Source organism: Octopus bimaculoides, chromosome 5 (genome assembly GCF_046866305.1).
Source record: "Octopus bimaculoides isolate indiv1 chromosome 5, ASM4686630v1, whole genome shotgun sequence".
NCBI lineage: Eukaryota > Metazoa > Mollusca > Cephalopoda > Octopoda > Octopodidae > Octopus > Octopus bimaculoides.
The window spans coordinates 98,669,009-98,692,926 of NC_142932.1; the positions used below are offsets into that span (position 1 = coordinate 98,669,009).

The 23,918-nt window shown below is 34.0% G+C and overlaps 1 protein-coding gene across 3 annotated transcripts in view; it reads right to left on the bottom strand.

The window, feature by feature from the left end:
* The window catches only part of LOC106867873 (uncharacterized), a 34,707-nt gene extending 15,985 nt beyond the window's left edge, over positions 1-18,722 (bottom strand). For 2 of the 3 annotated variants that reach the window (XR_016241984.1, XR_001409192.3), the window contains exons 1-7: positions 14,420-18,722; positions 11,858-11,978; positions 8,386-8,494; positions 6,571-6,784; positions 2,992-3,080; positions 1,685-1,915; positions 734-928 (exon numbers count right to left, since the gene is read on the bottom strand). Coding sequence is in view for 1 of the 3 variants with exons in the window: in XM_014912933.3 (XP_014768419.1) it covers positions 872-928; positions 1,685-1,915; positions 2,992-3,080; positions 6,571-6,784; positions 8,386-8,494; positions 11,858-11,978; positions 14,420-15,353 (1,755 nt within the window). In the remaining 2 variants the exon portion in view is untranslated. Of the gene's footprint in view, positions 929-1,684; positions 1,916-2,991; positions 3,081-6,570; positions 6,785-8,385; positions 8,495-11,857; positions 11,979-14,419 lie in introns of all 3 variants that reach the window. The other variant, XM_014912933.3, reaches the window with a different exon arrangement.
* Between the last annotated feature and the right edge of the window lie 5,196 nt (positions 18,723-23,918).

Below are 23,918 nucleotides of genomic sequence, written 5' to 3' on the forward strand. Positions count from 1 at the left end.
ATGACTTCCATCAATTAAAAAGTATTACTTACATAAAAAGTTCTTTAAAAAAACACGATGACACAAACCTATGAAAGGATTGATATCTATGAGATTTGTTTCTTAGTAGTATATTTCTGCTTTGAAGAGGCATAGACAACACCTCAAATGCTGAACAATTCATTCAATCTTAAGATACATCTGATAATAGAATACCAAATATAAAGGTTGCAGTCCCTAAAGTTTATAGGCACTTTAGAGATATCCCTTACTTTACTCAATGTCTGTCACCAATGCTACATTCAATAAAATGTATAACATCAATAACTGTAGCAATGTCTAAGACAAAAAGGAAGCTACAACTCTTTGGAGAGAAACAATCTGGTATAGAAAACAAACATCTACTGGATGCTAAATCACGATTAGCCACTACATGATAAAGCATAGTGTGTCATCTTTATTGATTTAACATCTGATTTTCTATGACTGCAGAGAGAGGTCTACAATGCAACAGGTTTCCATTCATGACAAATCTGTATTATCTCCTCTATGAAACCCAAAGCTCTTACATATGATTTCATTCACCTACTTCCAACCAGATTTTCTATTTTCTGTTTCTGCTTTACAATCATTTTTGGCAATATTTTACCAATTTTTTTAATCTAAATTATCCCATCTAATGCCAAAGATATGACATGATGAAACACTGATATTAATTATTTAAAACAGAAAAACAATAACAAAAATTGTAAACCTTCTGCATATCTTCAGTGCTTGTTTCAGAAAACGGTGAGGAAGCACTAACCAAAATTTCAAGCTGGGTCCAATAACTTCCCAAATTTTCCTTGAAAGAACCATTCTCAAGACAGCCATAAAATTTTCAGTTATGATTTCAACTAGACTGGTTGGCGACTAATTTATTTTTCAACTGATACTTTACATTTGATGTCTGAAATAATTAATTTGGAAAAATTATTCTTTCAGTTGTTCTAAAATGAAATCATTTTAAACATAAGTATAGAAAATAAATAGAAAATATTATTACACAGTGAAAAAAAAATTTGAATAAATGAACAGCAAATTTCAAAAGTAATAAAATTATAATTACATTATAGACATAGATATTTCTTGATATAATGTCAATAATCTACTCATGATTATTCTATATGCTGATATTCTTTATCATGCATTCTTTATTTCTTAATATTCATTAAATTTATATACTATAAGTTACACAAACACTACTTCCAAACAATAGCATAAAAAACTAATATTGTCACTTTATCTCACACATAAGATACCTCGGTCTTTGTCTATATAAGGCATTTTTTATTTGTTTATACAAGACATCTTTTTCTGTTATTGTTTATAAATCAGGATGTGTATTAAGCAACATTTATCTTTAAATATTAACAATATTCAAGTGTGACTTAGATGAAAAATGAACAAACTCACAGAATCTCAATTGATTCTAACAAAAATAGATAAATTTAATCTAGCAGAAGTAACAGGTAGCAAGAATGATTAGTTTTAGGAAGCTCTACCAGTTTTGAAATTAATTGATTAAGTTACCATAATAACAATCTTAATGAATTTTGTGGCAAAATGCTACAAGAAATAGATACATATAAAAAAAGCAGTAGGAAAATAATAATAAATTCAAAATAAAAATTATTGTAGTTCAAAAGATATTAAAGTAACATACCTTGTAGTTGCAGGCTAAATCATCAAATACCATTCCATGAGCATCTGCTCCCTGATCAACTAATAACTTACAAATTTCTTGGTATTTACGACCATTAGCAACAAGAAAAGGAGTATGACCAGCAAAATTTTGGATGTCAATGGAAGCTTTATTCTCTAGCAATAACTTTATAATGTCTTGATTTTGGTTTTCAACAGCAAAGAATAAAGGTGTCCGGCCACTCTTGTAATCCTTTTTATTTTAGAAAAAGAAGAAAGGAAGAAAAAGAAGCAAAATTAATTAAACAATGAAATTGCTTCCTAGACACATCCTAGAAAGTAAGCAAAGTACATTGAAGCTTTTAACTTTTAAAGAGAGAGGGAGAGAGAGAGAGAGAGAGAGAGAGAGTGTGTGTGTCCGTGTGTCCACCACCACCACCACTCAAACACTTGATGAATGCTGATTTGTTTACATTATCATAACTTAGCAGTTTCATAAAAGTCACCAGTAGAATAAGTACCGGACTTAAAAGAATAAGTACTGGGGTCAATTTGTTTGGCTAAATCCTTCAAAGCAAAGCAATGCACCAGCATGGAAGCAGTCCAATGACTGAAACAAGTAAAAGATACAAAATAAGAAAACTGAATTCTGTATTGATGCTATGCCTTGCAGCTAATAGAAACACAGTACAGCAATGCTAACATAATACAAACTTTCACTTGACAGGCTTGTATTCAAATGATCTGATCAGCTGAGGGGAGGACCCTTTCAAATAAGTTAATGAAGTCATTGGGTTGCAGCGATGTTGGGGTGACATGTTGAAGGGATGTAGTCAATCATATCAACCCAGTATATATTTCAGCATATGATCAAATCCATAATTTAATGACCAAAATCAAAACCACTAGGCCACAAGCTTTAACTAAAATGTTAAATAGAGGTTTGATATCCTTGAAAAATATTTTAACAAGTACAACCTAAATGCTATACAAATTAAAGCTTATTTTACAATGTCAAGTTTGAATAGAAGCAGAATAAACCTACTTGTTGATTATAAGTTAAAAATTTGCCAAATAATGCATGTAACTTTAGTTAAACATTACTAAAAACAATCAACGGAGCTGAAAACAGTATTTCTGCTTCGCAGACAGAAGTTATTGTCAGAATAAGATTCTAATTATAAAATACTTGAAAATAAAAACAAGAAAGGAATAAGTAAGAAACCATTTCAAATTAATAATTAAGATTAAAATTTATAATAGATAATGGCATAAAGTTATGGAAATTCAAAAAATTCACAAAAGAAAAGGAAAAGCATTTTAGATTACCTTACTATCTGGATCAGCCCCAGCTTTTAAAAGTTTCCTGGCCATTTCAATGTTCTGCTTTTGGACAGATGTATGCAGGGGTGTTAAACCTGTATATAATTTTTTTAAATTAGTGAGGTTGATATATAAAATAAAAATTGTTAAAAATAGATAATAAACACAGTGTGTATTGCCAAAAATAAAATTTTTAAAGTTAAAAAAAAAAACATTTCTGTGTCATCTGATAACTTTATAATGCATAACTAACATTACATTATTAGCTGGAAACCTTGTTTAGTATTTTGATTAAATGTAAATTCTCTTAAATATATTTATATATATTACTACAATAGTATATTACTTACCTTTTGTATAAGGAAGGGAAATGACTCAAATAGAGTAAGAAGTAAACAGGAGATAGTTATGGCAAAGGTGGTGACAAAGGTATCAGCAGTTGCATTGATGTTGAAAATGGTGAATGGAGAGAAAGGTGGGAAGAGAAAGAGACAGAATAATGGAATTGATGAAGAGAGAGGGAGGGAAAGAGAGAGATAAAGATGATTCTATATATTCAGGTTCCCATACTACTGCAATAACACTAAATGAATATATTTTATATAGATTGCTTTAGATTTAAACCCCAAAAGTATTTAGGTAATGGCTCAGTAGTAAAGTATAAGGTTTTATAACTTCGGATGCTATATTTTATCTTTTACTTGTTTCAGTCATTAGACAGAGATCATGCTGGGGCACCAACTTGAATTTTTTTAGCCAAATGAATCAACCCCTGTTCTTTTTTTTTTTTCCTTTTTGCTGAACCGCTAAGTTATGGGGACACAAACACATCAACACTGGTTGTTAAATGGTGGGCAAGAAAGACAAACAGACACACATATACAGATATATATATGTTTTTCTATGAGTGGACAAACAAAGGCACTCAACACATTTATTTGGAGTTACATGTATTGTTCAAAACAGTTTAATTTGGAGTCTGGGCTACTTCAAGTTTCAAAGCCCCTAACAGAGCCGCTCCTGCAACCGGTGGAAATCCGAATGAATGGGGAGGTACAGGAAGTTCAAGATGGCTACCAGTAGATGGGCTGCAATTGGTCAAGGAAGGTTACATGATGTCACAGTATTGCTAAGAAATTGACAGCAGCTACATGAGGAAAAGGAGTTTCGTGGCCATGTGGTTGGACAGAAAACTGGTGGCAACAGTGCATTCAGGTGTAGGGTCAATGGGGCATGTGGGTATATGAGCTTGTGTGCACGTGTACATGTGCAATATGTGAGTGTATGGATGTGTGTATGTATGTATACTCTGTTAGAGGCTTCGAAGCTTGAAGTAGCACGGAATCCAAATCAAACTGTATTGAACTACATATATATATATACCTATAGACCCTGCTATGTCAAGATGGACTTATATATTCTTCCTCTGCTCTCTCCCACTTGGTTTTAATATGTTGCCACATTTGTAATATGTCTTTTTTCTACATTTTTTCGTGCAGCTGAAGATTGCTCTTCATATTGCATTTAAGGTAATGCTCACATTACTTAAATAAATTGAAGTAGCATGAAACGTGCGTACTGCAATCACTTTTGAAATCCGTGTTGCTTATTATTATTTGATTTTAATCACCCATCCTTTTGGGATGTGAAATTCGGGTGCCTTCGCATAAGTACCATATTCAAGCCTTGAATCTATATCTAAACCGTATATATATATATATATATATATATATATATATATATATATATATATATATATATATATATATGTATATATATATATATATATATATGTATATATATATATATATATATATATATATATATATATATATATATATATATATATATGTATATATATATATATATATGTATATATATATATATATATATATATATATATATATATATATATATATATATATATATATATATATATATATATATTTATGTGTGTATATATATATGTGTGTGTATATATATATATATATATATACACACACACACGACAAGCTTTTTTCAGTTTCCATCCACCAAATCCACTTACAAGGCTTTGGTTGGCCTGAGGCTATAGTAGAAAACATTTCCCCAAGGTGCCACACAGTCGGACTGAACCTGGAACCATGTGGTTGAGAAGCAAGCTTCTTACCATACACCCAAGCCTATGTTGAAGCTTCATCTGCAACTATGTAAAGTTGTAATGAGTTTAGAAATCAAGCCATCTGTCAAGTACAGTGCAATTACTTTCAATAAACACTTTGTTCTTTTAAGAATTACACAAAGCAATTTGTCTGAAGATAAATCCTACAGGAAACTGAGTGATATCCAGGGCAAAAAAAGATTTACAAAATCTTTATTTTCTCACAACAAACTTTTGAATAGATCTAAATTTTTTCCAAACATTAATTCCGCTAAAACACTATTGTGTGAGCTTTTCAATATTCTAGATTTTTTTTTTAACTACAACAAACTAAATTCTGAATAAATATAAAATAAATAAAGAATTAAAATAATTATTAGTATATCTAGAATATTGCAATGGTTAAGTATAAATCTCCTCAAACTTGGATTACCAAAATTTCTTGAGTCGTAATTATATCAGTGCTCTTCTTTATTTTCTTTTAATATCAGCCTGTGGTTAATCATCATCTAATTAACCAATGACCTAGGCACAAGGATAGAAATTTGGTGGTCATTTAAGTTGATTGCAGTTCTTGACTGATACTATGTTTTATCAACCCTGGAGGGGTAAAAGGCAAAACTGATCTCAGTGGGATTTGAACTCAGAACATAAAGGGCCAGAACCATTAAGTATTTTGTCCAGCGCTCTAATGATTCTGACAATCCACTGTCCACTTTGCAGTGTTTAATAGTATTTCTTTATTTATATCAGTTACATTCAACTTACATACTACTTGCACATGGTTACAAATAGGAAGAAAAATCAGCTTTAAAATCATTGGCCTCAAACCTTCAATCAGAACCATTTAAGTTAATATATCATTTAAAAACATGTATAATTATGAACCTTGAAATATACTCCTAAGAACAGAGCTTAATTTAATGACACCAGAAAGTTTTGAACAACAATAATGAAACAAAACAAAAACATGAGATTTTATTGCTTGTGAAATGAATTTTGGTATCTATCAAATTTGGTTAAAGGCACAAACATAAACTCATATTTTTATTTTAATATAGAAATGACAAACATTTGTTTTCTTTTAACACTGCAATGAATTCAACTTTTTCAATCAATTGGTTTATAGCTAAATGCTTTTTAGTTCTTTAAAATAATTAGTGCCCTATCTTTCATTAAAATTTGTTATCCTTCAAAGTTTTACTTTATAAAGTTTTTACTTTATAAAGTTTTACTTTATAATATCAGTTTTAATTTTTAGATCAGAATTTAGAGTGTTTTTTTTTTTTATTTTATGAAGATAAAAACATAAGCACTAATTTCTTTTATAATAAAATTGCAGCTGATTTATAAAAGTACCTAACTCAATGAAACAATTTACATCTTTCATAAAATATAACATACAGAACAGAAAATGAAATTGCATTTAATCCAGAAACACTTACCTTCATAATTATGGGAATCTAAATTTGGTTTACAATTTTCCATTGAAGAACATGTCTTTAGGATGACATCAAAGCATTCAAAGTGTGAATAGGAAACTGCTAAATGAACAGCAGAATTTCCATTGCCATCAGACAAGTTCATGTCAGCACCCATCTTTATTAACTTCCTCACACCCTTACTATAATTCATTTTCACACACAAATGCAAAGGAGTCTGCCAAAAATTAATGAAAACAAATTATTTTAAAGAATACACATCTCATGATGGGATATCCCTATCTGCTGGAGGGGATGTGCCCATCAGCGGTGTCTGTTAATGAAGTATTTAAGTGAAAAATATTAATAAATAAAAAATTATATGAATTATCCACAAGGAAAAAAACAAAGATATCTGTTAGGGAATATGTATATTTTTAATGTATGTAGTTGATTATGTGAAGGTGCATGGCTTAGTGGTTAGGGTATTCAGCTTGTGATCATACAGCTGTGAGTTCAATTCCCAGCAATGCGTTGTATCCTTGAGCAAGACACTTTAGTACCTGTATTTCAAAGGGCTAGCCCTGTCACACCAAATTTCCCTGAGAACTACATTAAGTATACACATATCTGTGGAGTGCTCAGCCACAGATGCATACTAATTTTACAAGCAGGCTGTTCCATTCATCGGATCAGCTGGAACCCTCATCATAACCAGCAGAGTGACAATTAGTTGGTTATGGTTGAATTGCTGGAATGCCATCTCTCATTATCAGCTCATGGTAGATGAGGTGTGAGACCTATTTGGCATCACTGATTCAACACTAATTTATTTGACATCAGATGTTTTGTCCTCGAAATCTTTTGGCTCTGTGAAAATTTTGCTTTTATTCTAGTTGATAACAAACCTGTCATTTGTGTCCCTCTCTCTATCTGTATATGTATATTTCTGTGTATGCAGTGCCAAAAAGTACTGTTGACAAAAATGCCATCACCAAAACAGGTTTAATGTCCAGTTAACCATGCCAAATCACTATGATAGATAACACTGTTGCTTGCAGCTACACAAAATGAGAAATCTTCTGCAAGAGCATAGCCATATGTAGAGCATCATGAGAGCAATGGATATTAACCAGAAGCTAAAACCAAAACATCCTCTGGCAACGATTCCTACTAAGTTGTTAACTGGGATTAAAATAAAAACAAATTCCTTTATACAAATGTATTTTTGTTAGAAACATATTAGAGAAAATGTTTATAGAGGGATGATATATCATTTTACGATGAATATTCATCATCATTTATACTATTTTGTTCTTTGTTTCACTATTGAAAGTTTATCAAACAGTTTATTATTTTAAATGTATTTCATTCAAGATGAGGAACTAATCAGAACTAGACAGTCTTGCAAACTTTCTTTTCATTTCTGACATTGCTTTTGTTTCTCATAGTTTTAAGATTAGTCTCATTCATGTTTTATTTCACAACTATCACTCTTCTTCTGACTAACTTTCACATTGAGCCATTATCCAACAAGCCATTCCTTAACTTTTACAGGTCTCCTTTCATTATCTTCCTACTATACAGCAATTAACATGCTCTTTATGATATATCAACAGATCTTCAATATTATTTAATCCTGAACAGACATTGAAAATCTGTAAACAACCCTAAAATAATATAAAGTCTCTACAATTTTTTGCAAATATATCAATATAGGCCAATCATTCAACAAGATAAGACTCAAGTCTATGGTCATCTGTATTTTGTATTCTATATTGAATTATAAACACAAGTGGTTACTATGGTAAAAAGAAAAACTTAAGAAAAAATACTTACAAGCTTTTTTTTATTAAAGCGATCAACAGTTTTCCCCGCTTGTTGAATCAGCTTGCAGAAAGATCCAATTAATGCTAGATTCTTGTGTGCAACAGCTATATGTAGAGGCCTACAGAGAAGGAAGCATTTCAAAATCTAATATTTATTTTTAACTCTATTTTATTTTATTTTCATGCCATTAACATCTTACTGTCACTACCCATTTTCACTTCAATTCATTCTTCAGTTTTAAAACAAAATTCAGATAAAATCTCTAGTCTTTTTTATAATCAAGTAATTTTCACACTTATATTCTCCAGAAATTTATAGTGTTCCAGTCAATACTTCATTTACACTGAACTGAATGTATTAGCTACCATTTTTATCAGCTTCAAACTTTGGAAGTGGGGGATATTTTATTTGCTCAGTATATTATTTAAATCAAAAAATTAAAATAACTAAAATATTTCATTTAGAAATAATTTCACTCATTACAAAAAAATAGACCTTTAGTTTCATACATAATCAGTAGATATGTGAGGGCGTGGAGAGAGTCCAGATAGGTAGATGAGGGAGAGAGGAGAGGCCTGCAGTGGGTGGTTGGGGTGTAAGGAAGATGGGTTGTAGGGGAGTTTGATAGACGATGGAATTATGTGTACGTGAGAGGGAGACATGCCTCTATGTATAGTCAATTGATAGATATCTATTTCAATCTAATACATTCTTATGAATTTAATCAAAAATTTGATAATCAAAGTGTTTATATTCTGCATTGTCTTTTAGATCCTTCTGCTCTTACTGAAAGTTGACAGTAGTAATCCCACATTTGCCAGTTAAATTAAAAGGTCACTTTTAACCAAGGTCATTTTTGAATTTGTTTTTTGTTTTCCTTACAGTGTGCAAACTTTTCAATGTGCTTTAGAAAGCAATTATAATAAATCTGAATAAACACTCCATTTTAGAAAATTCTGATTAAATATAAAATAAATAAAGAATTAAAATAATTATTAGTATATCTAGAATATTGCAATGGTTAAGTGTAACAGTAACTAATGTATTATACACAAAAGATATTTTTTCCAGGATTTCATAGTCCAAAACTAAGCATGTATAATGGGGAAATGTGCTAGCAAATTATTGAATAAAAATGAAACTACTGTGATTTAACTTGAGATATGCAAACTGATAATGGATACAGATTAGTTTGTTCTAAATAGATTCTGTTAATTAAACAATATTGTGTATCTAAATAGCACAAAAAATTTATAAAATAGGTACAAGTTATCAGTGACATTGATTTTTAATTTTACAACCTTGTTGTCATAGCAGTATAGACTTCCATCTCTATTTTCTCACTACATACACTGCTTTGTATGTATAGAGGTAGTTACACAACTACAGTTCAAAAAATTTTCTAATTTGAGATCATTATAAATGTGTTATTGCATTTTAGGTGCATGATAATAAATAACAATAAATTTCACATGACTAATATCATCATCATCATTTAATGTCCGCCTTCCATGCTAGCATGGTTTGGACGATTTGATTGAGGACTGGCGGACCAGATGGCTGCACTAGGCTCCAATCTGATCTGACAGTGTTTCTACAGCTAGATGCCCTTCCTAACGCCAACCACTCCAAGAGTGTAGTGGGTGCTTTTACGTGCCACTGGCAAGGACGACGTTCAGGAAGAATTGATAGAATTACAAAATGACAACAATGCCACAATGCGATATCACCGTAATGGCAAAGGTTTGTGGTACCATCAAAGTATATTGAATTCCTACCCCAATCTGTGGAAACATCTGAAATTATTTTTGCTTGCCTTCCCTATTGTATACCTGGTTGAATCTGGCTTTAGCCATGTTGGAACTTTACTTTCCCATAAAAGAATTGGGCTGGATAGACACAACAAAGAGACTTGCAGCTAAAGTTGACAAGTTTGAAACTGAATGTATCTGCACTAGCTGCATTCCATCAGACACATGATTCTCATTAAAAAGCTGTATTATTTTCCTTTATAATACAATCATTAATTATTTTTGCATCGGTAGTACTGATCAATGTTTCATTTGTGGAAAATAAAAATCAGTGTAAAAGAAAGCGCAAGTTTACCAAAGTTAATCCGTCAGCATAATATAGAGTTAATATTAGAATTTTATTCACACTAATGGCAAAACTAAACCCATAATAAGGGATTTGTAAACAACTGCATATTTAGTCCAAACAGCACTAACTGGGCAACGAGTCTACAGTATAGTGTGTGTGTCAAATGATACAGAGGGAGGTTCTCCTAGGAGATTTAGTGTTAGGAAGGTGTTAGAGGTTTTTTTACACAGGTGGGTGATGGAGCATTTTTTGGCCGATAGGTGGGCGATATTGCAATTTGGTGCGAAAAGTTTGACACTGGTCTAATATATCATCTCATAGCTTCCAAAAATCAGAGTCACTAGCCTGCCCTCCTTTCCAGAGTTCTCTCCCATGCATCCTTTCAAATTTCCATTACTGATACTCTTACTCTTTTACTTGTTTCAGTCATTTGACTGTGGCCATGCTGGAGCACCGCCTTTAGTCGAGCAAATCGACCCCAGGACTTATTCTTTGTAAGCCCAGTACTTATTCTACCGGCTAAGTTACGGGGACATAAACACACCAGCATCGGTTGTCAAGCGATGTTGGTGAGGGGGGGGGGGGGGGGGGGACAAACACAGACACACAAACATACATATATATATATACATATATACGACGGGCTTCTTTCAGTTTCCGTCTACCAAATCCACTCACAAGGCTTTGGTCGGCCCGAGGCTATAGTAGAAGACACTTGCCCAAGGTGCTACGCAGTGGGACTGAACCCGGAACCATGTGGTTGGTAAGCAAGCTACTTACCACACAGCCACGCCTATGAATGAATTTTATCATTAAAGTTATAATTTCACTTGATTTCCTTTGATTAAAAATTACTGCTGGTTCACCACATCAAATATGGTAGTTTTCACTTAACTGTACATGTATATATTTTAGTTCCTGCTGTTATTTCTGTACCATGGTTCCAGACAAAGATCTTCAGCATCATTTTTTTAGTTATGTATGTGTGTGTATCCATGTGTATATGAGGAGCTTACTTTCAAATATTTGGTCGATTTCATAACCTTTAAAACACAATCTGCAAGCTTCGTGCACGTGAAATTTTTTTCAGTCACCTGGTATAGATGCCATATAGATAGTAGGCAAATCTTAGTCTTCCAATCAAAATCAGATTATTCAAGTTGTCTTAAACACTTACTCAAAAGTCATTCCGATGCATATATCTGGTTTTGAAAGTAAGTTCTTCAATGTGTATCAGTAACAGATGCCTGACCAAGTCCTTTTATACCAAAGTGAGTTTAGCCAGTTGATAGAGATTAATACAATAAGTACGAGATAAAGTACTGAGGTTGATATAATCAACTAAAAGTTGAAAAAGATGAAATCAGTAAAATTTACTTACAAGTCACCATCTTCATCCTGTTTTAGAGCAATTTCGATCTCTTTTCTCAGTTTTTCATCATTGTCAGTTAATAGTTGACTTTGTTCAGATTTGTAAATCAGGATAAACTTTTCTTTATCACCTATATTAAAGAATGAGGACTATATTTCCTGAGTATTTTTTTTATTTCCAAAATTAAGTCACAGCAAAGATCTTTGTTATATTGCAAAAATTGTTTACTTGAAAAAGATTTACTTTGTTTCTCTCACTCTCTCTGTCTCTTCAAAGATTCTTTTCCTCATGCTACTGTAGATTTGTTGGGTCTTCAAAGTCAAACTTTTTTTTTCAAATTCTTAAGTTAATCACGATATATTCATATAACCTAACTTGAGAATATGCAGTGAAAATTCTACTATTTTATTTTCATATATAGCATATAAACATGTACATTTTTTAGAACATTGTCATTTTATAAAATTTTACAGGAAAATTTTTAAATTAACATAAACAATTATTTAGGATCTTTTTTAAAACGGGGGCCACATTTTTCATTAACGAAACACTTTGAAACTTGGAACACTGGTAGAATGTGTCATATAAAACATCTTTTTCTCTTAGTCTTCTTTAAAAAAAAAGAAATCCATAAGTTAATCCATGTTAAAGTTGTCGTATTTCTGTAATTTCAACCAATCACTGACGTCCATTCAGCCGATATACATTAAGTGCCGACTACATAAACAAACGATTCTAAAACAAGTAACCCTAACCCTAACCGTAGGGTTAGGGTTAGGGTTAAAGCAAATTTAAAATGAAAAAAGCAAATAAAACGAAGGTATGGAGATTAAATACGCTTTACATCGCTTAATCAGCCAAAGGAGTAAATATAAACAACTGAATACTTGTCAGTGATTGGTTGAAATTATCGAAATAAGACAATTTTTTACATGAAATAAATTCGAATACAAAAATATTTTTCTGTTCTATAACACAAAATAGATAAGTATACGAAGTTTGAAAGTCTTTCCGTACCAAAAACACTACGTAAAACATTAATGAAAAATGTGGCCCCCGTTTTAAAATAGATCCATTATTTACATGAAAGAAAATAACTGGAGAACTTTCATCTAATTCTTCCAAATCTTTCTATTAAAACTGTATTGAACCCATTTATGAGGATTTTTTTTTAATCACAGCAACTGGTCGCACACTACAAAGTTTAACAGAACCTACTGAAGCAAGCCAGCACGCTCTCAGCATTAGCACAGGCGATGCCGAGGCTAAGGCGTTGGGAAAATCTAGATCCAATTAGCTCGAAACAAACATTCGGTTGTTACTCCTAAACAGTTTGTTGTTTTCTCTTTCACTTAATCCTCAAAAACAGGCGACCTGTTTAGTAAACAAGACATAAGATAAAATTAAGGTCAGACGTCAACATTCCTTGTCAAATGAGAAACACAAGTGCAGAAAAATTCTTTTTTCTGAATTTTAAAGAAGTCGAGAACATAGAGCAGCAATATTCCTGGCCAGAAGAATAAATAAGAATTCAATTCAACTGGAAACACTATGGTGTGCAAAAAACCTGCTTCTAAATGCTGATGGTTGATCACTTCGTTTCCAGGTCATCATGAAAATGAAAGTATTGACTTCGTCAGAATTATTTTCTAGGTCAAAGAACGAAAGTTTTCAGAAAGTGAACGTTTTAGGAATATTTTTAATAGAAATTTTAACCGGATCTAATGTCAACTCGATAAAACCAGTTTGATTGGCGGTTGTGTATGACATCTTAGAGAGCGCGTACACCTGTTGCTTCGAGTAAAATACTGCTGCAGTACATCTAAGTGTAACGCTTACTCTAGCATCTACTTCAACCGGAACATGCTTTCTAGAACCAATTCTAAATCTCCAATTAGTAATCGTTCTCTTTTCTAGTAACGTTTTATAGCTGGATAGCCATATTTTGCTCATGTTAATTAGGAATGTTTATCAATATTTGGTGGATCCAACTTCAATAACATTACACTGGATGTTTTATAATACCTACGTCTCTCTCTCTCTCTCTCTCCCGTCCACTACTTTACTTTCATTGACAGTGCCAAAAAAAAAGCACTTTTGGGTTTTAAAAACACTTAACTTTTGACAAGATAAGTTTTTACATCGGGCCATGGAAACGAGAGAAGCACGTATAAACACAGATATTAGAACGAGCAGCTTTCCTCATTTGCACTGGCTGAGACATGTTCACTAGACGAAGGACGGTCATACCTCAAATTATTTCTGGAGATACTGCTAAAAAGACAGGAAGCTAAAGATTGATATAGATGATTTACGGATGGAAGATCGAGACACCTGGAGCAATGGAGTGAGTAAAGAAGAGAGCCAGACATTAGGCACACAGAAGACAAAGGAAACACAAAATAAATGCCCTCTTCCGATCATATGTATAACCAGTTTCGAAAGTTCACTTCGCCCAAGTGGAAGCTGTTGTCACTATTCTGAGATTAAAATGACATACATGTTATTATCGTTTCTTAAGATACACGAAGACCAATAATATGAAGTAAATAAAGTACTTTTGTACACTACCTGTAACAATAGAGACATTTGTATTGTGTGGTTTAAAAGGTTTGGTTGCCTGAAAAGTCGACTTTATTTTCCTTTTTTTCAGAGGTAAACAACTTTTCGTCCTGTTTTCTAAACTGTTTTGGGAAAACAATCCAATTGTATTCTTTAAATGTTGACTGTCATCCATTGAGTCACTGTTAATTCCAAAACCTGGAAACTGAAAAAACAGCAAAGAATTCTCCCTCGATTGATTTGTGTTGGCTGAAAATTGGGCCATCAGCCGCTTTCTCGTTAAAAGTTCGGACTTCGTGCTGCAGCTATCATCTAAAGACGCATTCGACAAAATACTAGACTTCCTCGTTCTACTTTCGTTCAGAATGTTTAGAATTTCATCTATTTTCACTCTTTTCACTCTATAAACTTTTGAATTGTTGGAGGTACGTTTAACAATCAGTAGAGAATCAACATTATCGGGGTGGATCTTCATCATACTATCCTGATTCAGATAGGGCAAATTTGAATCGTTTGTCATATCAGTATCGGTCTCGGTCGGTAAAGTTAAGTCAGACTTCGATGTAGTTAATGGAATACTGGTGGAAAGTACAAAAGGGCAAGTTTTGTTGGCTTCAGATATGTGCGGCTGATGTTGATACTGAGATTTGGTATTGAACACGGGATTATTCGAAGTAACAGTTGGTTGTAAATAACTGCTTACCGATGGTAAATTAGCAAACGAAGACATTTCCTTTGCATATCCATCGTTCAATTTTAGAGTGGGATACATTGGTAAATCTATTTGCTGCTTAACATTTTCATTTTGATATGAAGTTCCGCTTAAAAGATTTGCCAACACTTCAACAGCTATAGAATGTGATTCTTCTGATTCGTCTATGTTTACATTTCCACAACTCTTGTTCAACGATTTTAATTCATAATTTCGAGACACAACATCCATTTTACTTGTTTTATCGTAGTTCAATTTCTAACATTCAAATCAATTCTGGATTCGTTTTCATTAAGAATAAGTCATACCTTTCATTTCTTCCACTGTTTTTAAAATTAATTCGGGACATATTTAATATAAAATGTCATGTTAAAATCATTGCTTAACCATATAAACGTAAATACGTTGCCATATTTCTGGATTGTGTAAGTGAAAGAAAAAGAATAAAAAAACCGAAACTAATACAAGTTTTCCTTCCTACTTCTAAAGTGGCCAACCAATGAAGTTTTTTTCTAGTATGGGTGGGTTTCACAATTGCGGTACGTCACCACGTATTATCTATTACGACAAAAGAAATCTGTTTCGGGGGGAAAAAGTATTTTTCTGTTTTTTTTTTTGTATTTGCTGTTGTTTTTTTACAGCAACGTAAATAGAACACAGTCAACTTAAAGTAACCTGATGGAATATATTTTTATTCGTAAAAGTAAATTTTATGAATTATATCAAGGGAATTTTTTTAACCAACTATACATTTCACAATTACGATCTAACGAAGATCGACTCGAAATATAGGCTAAACCTCCTTCAAGTCATATCCTACTGTCTTAAAAGAACCCAAACATAATGGATAATGTGGTCCTGGACATATATTACCTCAAAAACGGAACACTGGATGGGCAGTACTTTGTAGTCTTCTCGATTAATGCTGGCCTGGGATTAAAGAATAACGTATCCATTTTATCTAATTATAGCTAGTAATGTAGTAACGACATTAAATTATTCCAAGCCACTAAATATTACGGTAAAATAAAATAAATAAACATTTGTGAACATCATTAATATAATTCGTTATTAAATATTTTTTATAATCCCTAAGACAGCCATGTTACATTCCTGGTGCAAGGGACGTAACTTCGTTGTGGTTGGTGTAAGATCTTGTAACTGGTAGTTATGTTAAGGACTGGTCTGTGAAACACATCAATTTATTTTGGGTTTTTTTCACACATATTAAATACATACAAGTCGAAATTTGCATAACGACAAATTATTTACTGCGTGGATTAAATTGTGATGCGTAAATTGCAAATGCTTATGACGCTTTGTTTCTAAACCGTCATGAAAGTGAAAGCAGGTGTTTTCCAGCCGAAAAGTGAAAGTGTTTTTTTTATAAAATGGAACTTTTCTACGCAATGAAATGAACAGGACTTCTGGCTAATCAATACAAAGCATCTAGTACGATGTTCTCAATATTTGAATTAGATACACCAAATATTTTGTTATTACATTCGTAATTAACGTGAACAAAGTATAGCTATTAAGTGAATGATTGACAACAAATACATGAGACAAAATTACTTTTCTGCAGAATTTTGGCTTTCTTGATCGCATTCCCTTTGTCTTGTTTGTGATAAACATACGAAGCTCACTGAAATTTGTCATTGCGGACAAATTTTTTCCAAAGAAAGGTCTTTTGTGACAGTCATCAATTACGTATATTGTTGAACGTATGAGATAGGGAGTATGAATGTAATAGCATCTAAGTGCCAACTTAAAAAACTACTATCCACAGAGTATTTTATTCAAAATCTAGTTTAAACTCACGTTGAAATTGTATTTCAACAATTATTTAAAGACATTAGATCCGTTTATCATTTGTGTTTTAAAAAATTATAAATTTCACTTTTCACTCATGAAAAACTTGCACTTTTTGATTTGATAAACATCTGCTTCTGGCGAAGTATATACTTTCACTTTCGTAACACCTTTGAAACAGTCACAGATAATGCAACTCTTTGAAAACGGTTTGCAGTTAATGTTATAATTTTTCTAGTGAACAAATTTGAGTTCGAAACGATTTCGTGGAGATAAGACGAAACTAAAGAATGCAGACAACAATGGATACAGTGGCGAACAAACAAATGCGAAGTCTGCAGGTACTATCTTGCCATCTGCGTTGCGGTATGTATGTGACCTGGTCTCATAACTCTTCGGTGAAAATACGTACCTCATTGTCCCCACATCTGGCGCTCTCGATAAGGTTATAGGATTCGTGATTAAAACGAACCAACGTTCGTCAGTTTCTGTTTCTTGTATACTACACGCATACCGTTATAGATATGTAGTGAAACTAACCTCTATCGCCATTATATACAAACAAACCATCTTCCCCACTGTTATAAATATAATCAAGTGCGGGCGTAGTAGAGAGCAGCCTACTGTATCCATCACGTGACTGATTATTATTTGAAGCGGCAACTGCCTCGTACCGTTCCCGCCAGAACGCAAATCGACCAATCACAGCCCCTAATAAGGTCACGTGATAGTGTTTTTCTAATGCTTTCCTGGAGCCCCTATTTTACTATAAATAGCCTAAATTATACCCGCCAAGTCGTCGCGCCTCAGATCCTAGATCTGGCTGACGTTGACCACATACGCATAACACAGCAGCAACCAGTTTCCAGCGACGACATCAACACCATCGTACAACTACGAACTAGAAGCATCGCCACCGACGTCGCCAGCAGCAACACAACACTACGACTACCAGCATCGTCCCCGCCAGCGTCAACATGACTCTACACGTACACAAGCTACCAACAGCTAACTGCGGCACTTCTCTTCGATTCTGTTTGTGTGATTCATCTTCACCACGATAAATAATAGACAAGAACCTAGCCTGCGAAGAACATCTGTATCCAGCCCGGCTTGGCATAGAAGCCCTAACATCACAACTAGTGATCGCTCTGCCACACACGCCTTAACTTCGTATATACAGACACTTACCACTGTGTACTCTAAGAACTGGTATATTAAATCCTTATACGTGTTACTGACTCTATTTCAATACTGTGTATCTCTCGTACCCACATACATGTATTACTTACACACTTTTTCTTTACATGACGGCCTGTCTTTTATTGTGTTTCATTATGTCGCATTCACTCACACACAGACATACAATTTAATGCTAAAATAAATCTTACTGTTATTCATCTTTATCGGTTGTGTCCTATCTTGTATCTTACTGGCATTTCTTAGTTCCCTATGTTATCGAAGTATAACATATTTATATCATCTGATATATTTTGTGTTCGACCGTGTGACGTGTTTAAGAAAGGAGCCCTGTTTTCCATTCGTCACCATTTCTCCTTTTGGGTTCGCACGGTCGTTCTTACAGATAAGTTCAAGAGTTTGGATAAGTTCTCTCCCGCACAAAGAGGTCTTTCTTTTTTCAACAATGGAATTATTTTATTATATAATACAAAACTATATTAAAGTACACATATAATACAAAACCACATTAAAGTACAAATCTAAAGCCAAAGAAAGCAATAACATGAGCGAAGAAAGATGAAAAAGAGGAAGAAAGAAAGAAAAAGAAAAAACATGAATTCAATATTAAGCGTCTCAGAACCGACTGAAGCAAACCGACACGCTCATGGCATTACCACAAGTGATGGCAAGGCTAAGACTTTAGAACAACCAAGCACCCTCACAGACATCTCCTAACACCTCAGTAAGGCGAGCCACCAATGATAACAAGAACTTTGCTATCAGTGGCCTAGCCCCTCCAAACATCTCAAACACTATGGGCTGGAAGAAATGGTTCTCTGACAAGTCTTGATACTTATGGATTTTGATCTGTTCAGCTACGGAAGCAGTAATCCTCCCATTTACTGCAGCATCCAGGATGTGGGAGGGAGCAAAGGAGTCACAGACTGTGACATCCCAGATGAGGCACCTACTTCTTTAACCAAGGACAAAGGGCAAGACCATCTGGTCTCTTGCCATCACTTCTGGATAATCCTGCTGGCTCCAGAACCGAAGAGATATCAACCCAAGCCAGGGCCCACTTAATAATCAAGTTTAGCTTGGTGTGATGAGTGGAACAACCAACATTTAGGCAACAGTATAAACCATGAAGGTCTATGAAGTCAAGGAGCCTACCACAGAGACATCTCAGTCCCCCACAGACATCAGCTCTTACTCTGAGTGCAATAGAGATGCAGAGATCATCAAGACTGAGTAGACCACCAATGTTGGCCACAGACAGCAACCTCTTCTCCCTAAAGTATACTCATAAACTTTTGCCTTGATTTTGGAGATAATAAATTATTGTTTTTATTTTTTAAAATTGTTTAATCACCAGGAAAGGCTGAAATGTGATTGGGGTGAATGGAATACTTTGATTGTAAGGCTATTCATTGAGAGCAGGCTTGTTGCTAAACAACAACTATGAACTAAATCCCTTTTTTATTGATCCACCAATGTTCAATAATTAATTGTCGATAGTTTTCTGTCCACATATTGATAAATACAAATTTTCTTAGTGGTAAACAACTTCTCATGACAGAAATTTTTCACACATACTCAATGCACACTATTGTATATCTAAGTGATTCTCTCACACTGCAGGAAAGACTATCCTTCACTGAGTAGGTCTCATAAACTCAAACTATGTCAAATGTCTAAGTGATGAAATGATTAAACTAATATTAGTCAGTAAGCTAATAATAACTTTCCCTCATTGGATAAGTATTATTAATTAGATTGGATTGTTGGTGTTCACTACACTATCATTATCACTAGCAGTGGAAATTCCACAGTTATTTTGAAAGTTGTATGATGAAATTGTATATTTTTCCTAAACATTTGATTCTTGAGATGTGAAAATCCACAAAAGCAGTATTGAAAGGGCAATCAATCAATCAACCAATCTGCTCTTCTACTTTTGGTTAGCTCAGTGTGATGAGTGAAATGAACAGCATTTAGATGCCAAGGCAAACCGTGAAGGCCTGTGAGTTGAGGGGCTTGCCATAACAACATCTCAGTCCCCTACAGACATCAACTCCCACTCTGAGTGCAATGGGGATGCAGGTCTCATCTACACTGAGTAGGCTACCAATGTCAGCCACAGGCTAGTTTGGAGTTGTGACAGGTGTCAGTCTGACCCCTCACTGAATGTGCATGAAACAGGAACAATTCAAGTGGAAGAAAACTGGAAGAGGTTGGCAATAAATGTGATGCACTATCAAGGAAGTTTGTACCTTCCAATGGTTGACTGTGGGCCAGGGTAAATAGCAATATGAATGAAAATTAGGATGGAGACTCTAGCTGAAATTCCAGAGGTGCTAAATACAATATTCCAAGAAAAGGGACTAGTGGATGAACTGTTGATGGACATAGCACAGCATTTCATTCAGGGGAATTGAAAGAGATGCTCAAATGATGGAAAATCAGACATTTCTTCAGAACTACCTACAGGCCCAGTGGAAAAAGGATTGTGGAACAACACCATTGCACAATCAAAGCCATGGCTGAAAGGGTGTGGATCTCCCCTATTGAGGCAGTTTTTTGGTACAATATGTTGCCCAGAGCAGGACAAACTGGGGAGTTGGTTCCACAAAGAGCTATATTTCAGTAGTCATGGAGATGCCCAAGCATTGCATCACAACAGTCTGAAGTGAAAGGGTCTGCATCTGTTCAGATCAGAGACAATGTGTGGGTGAAGCTGTCTAATGCATGATACACAGCTCATTGGGAGAAAAGAAGGGTGATGGCAGTTAACACTCAGAACAATGTACCAGTGGATGGAATGCCACATCATATCTTGGATGTTTGTAGGATTGTTTGCTCCTCTGATGGCAAAAAAAAGGAGAGGCTAGCCCCATGACCTTATGAAAATGACAAAGGGAGTGTTGCCTATCCAGGTGGATTGATAACTTTGAAATGGAATAGAAGGGCAGTGATCTTTAGATCAGGAGGACACGTGGAGGAGTAAAAAGGACATTGGGACCAGAAGCGAGAGGAAGTCACATCATATCAAGAAGTGGGGATTTGAACAGCCTCTTTCTTCAAACAGGTGAATGGACATATGGAGAAAATTTCAGAAGGGTAGTAGTTTCTGGCCAGAAAAAGGTAAAGTAAAGTTACCTTTTTGAGTAATGCCGACTCAAGGACCAGTTTCCAAGTTTCATGACATATATATACCCCACCTGGACAGGACGCCAGTCCGTCATAGGACTACTCATTTTTGCTAGTGACTGAGACCTTTGGCAATATGCTGAGCTTGAGAAGACTCATTGAGCCAAGTTAAATCATAGTTGTGGCCGTTGCTGGTGTCATGTAAATGACATCTATGAAATTGTAATCATGGTCATTGCCAGTAGCATGATATTTGAATATTGGGCTTCACAGAGGTAAGGGACGAGGTGGTGAAGCATGATCTTCAAACATTGGGCCTCGAATTGAGCTCTATCATTTAAGCTAAATTAAAATATAGTTTGTTTTTAAAATAAAAAAAGTTAATTATACTTAAATCCAATTTTTTGCCTTACTTATATTTTTTTCATGAAATTTTTGTTGCATGAGATCAAAACTATGAAATTCTTCATGCTTCCAACTTTTTTCTGCTGGACCAAATCTCAATTTTTACATGCCAAAATGTAGCTAGGTACTAGCTCTCTTCAAAAATATTAATAGTTTTCAAAGCTCTGAAGATGCTGTGTGTGAGTAAATCATGGCATTAAGAATATTATTCAACTACAATAGTAGTTGAATGATATGACATTGGGATTTTGACAACTGTTGTTCTTATAGAACTCTACATATACCCAAGAAAGAAAACTAAGACCATTTTACCTCTGATTTGGAAAGATATCTAATGTAGCTACTTGGCAAAGTAATTTGTGAAAAAGATCTCTTTTGAATTATCTTATCCAAGCAAGCAAGAAAAAGAAAAATCCTACAAAAGGATAAAAGACACTACAAAAAATATATTTAAGCAGGCCCCCGCTTTATTATATTATTTATATTCTACAGATTGGCTTCCAGCTAAATATACAATTATCATCGTTTAACATCCATCTTCCATGCATGCATGGGTAGGACAGTTGACAGGAGCTGGCCAGGCATACTTCATCCTACGTCGTTAATTGGTTCTGGGAGGCATGACTTAAGTTGAAAAACGACTTAGGCTGAATTAACTTGTCTGTAGGCTAGGTTAGGCCGAATTTACTTGTCTCTAGGTTAAACCAATAATAACCATTCCCAGTTCTGTACTTTATTTACGAATGCATTTTCAATAATACATGGTTAATAAACAAAGCTTACAAACAAATAATTTTTATTTTTTAATACAGTACAGTAAAAATAAAAAGGTAATCTACATTTACAAATACAATTTGGTGGTATTTACCGTACATCACGGACACTTTATTTATGAAAAGGGTTTTGCAATAAGACATCATAGTAAAATAATAAATTCAGTAATTATTATTCTTTTTCCAATAGTAAAAAAAAACTAAATTAGTTTAAATTTACCAATATGTACATACAATTCGGTGGTTTACATTGCGGATGTAGATGGCTGTGGATCATCAACATCAACAGCTGACTCCGACTCTTGTTGTTCGATGCACTTAAAAAAACCATTTGAGAATTCCTTGAACTGTCTTCTTCTTTACCTCAAGGATTACATTATAAGGAGCAAAAGCTATGTAACAAGCCCCCATAATCTTGGAAAAGCGTTGAGCATTTGGATCCATATCCTCAAACATAGGAAGACCTTTTTTGATATATGTAAATGCTTGCTGCATTTTCTGAATGGTAAAGTGACATGGCTCAGGTTTGACTTCTTCTTCTTCTTTATTTAGCTGCTCGTGAAGTTCTATCAAATCCTCATTCATCAGAGACTGCTTGTCTTTTTCAAATAAATCTGTGAAATCAATTTGAAGTTCTTTGCTTATAATCAACGTTTTGTTGATGGTAACATTATCAAATCCCTTAAAATCATTCACGAATTGCGGGCATAGCTTCTCCCATACACCATTCATAGCCATGCTCTGTACATCATTCCATGCAGCTGCTATGTCCTGTACAGCCTTGTAGATATCACATCTCTTCCAAAAGTCATGAAGTATGATGGACTCATCAAGATCAGTCGCAGCTATTGTTTGCTGCAGCGTATACTTCATATAGTAATGCTTGAAGATAGCAATTATTCCCTGATCCATTGGCTGCAGAAGAGACATGGTGTTCAGAGGGAGGTATACAACGGTAATGTTGGGGTCAAAATCTACGACGTTTTGCAGGTGGCCAGGAGCATTATCTAAGATAAGTAAAACCTTAAAAGGAATCCCCTTCTCCTTACAGTACTTCTCTACTGCTAGGATAAAATGATTGAAGAGCCAAAAACAGTAACCCATGCTTTTGAATTAGCCATCCATATAACAGAGAGAGATGCCTTGGGTATGTTCTTCAGGCAATGGCTTTAAGTTAAAATCTCCTGCACAATTACCTCCCAACATAATGGTCACACGTTCTTTTGAGACCTTGTAGCCTGGAATAGTTTTCTCCTCCTTGGAAATGAATGAACGGTCTGGCAATTTTTTCCAATACAATCCAGTTTCATCTATGTTAAAAATTTGTTCAGGAAGAAACCCATTTTCTTCGATGATTTTCTTTAATGCATTAGTAAATTCCACTGCTGCTTGTTTGTCAGCTGATGCACTTTCACCTTGCTTCTTAATGGAGTGATAACTTCACTCCTTAAATCTCATGAACCATCCTTGACTT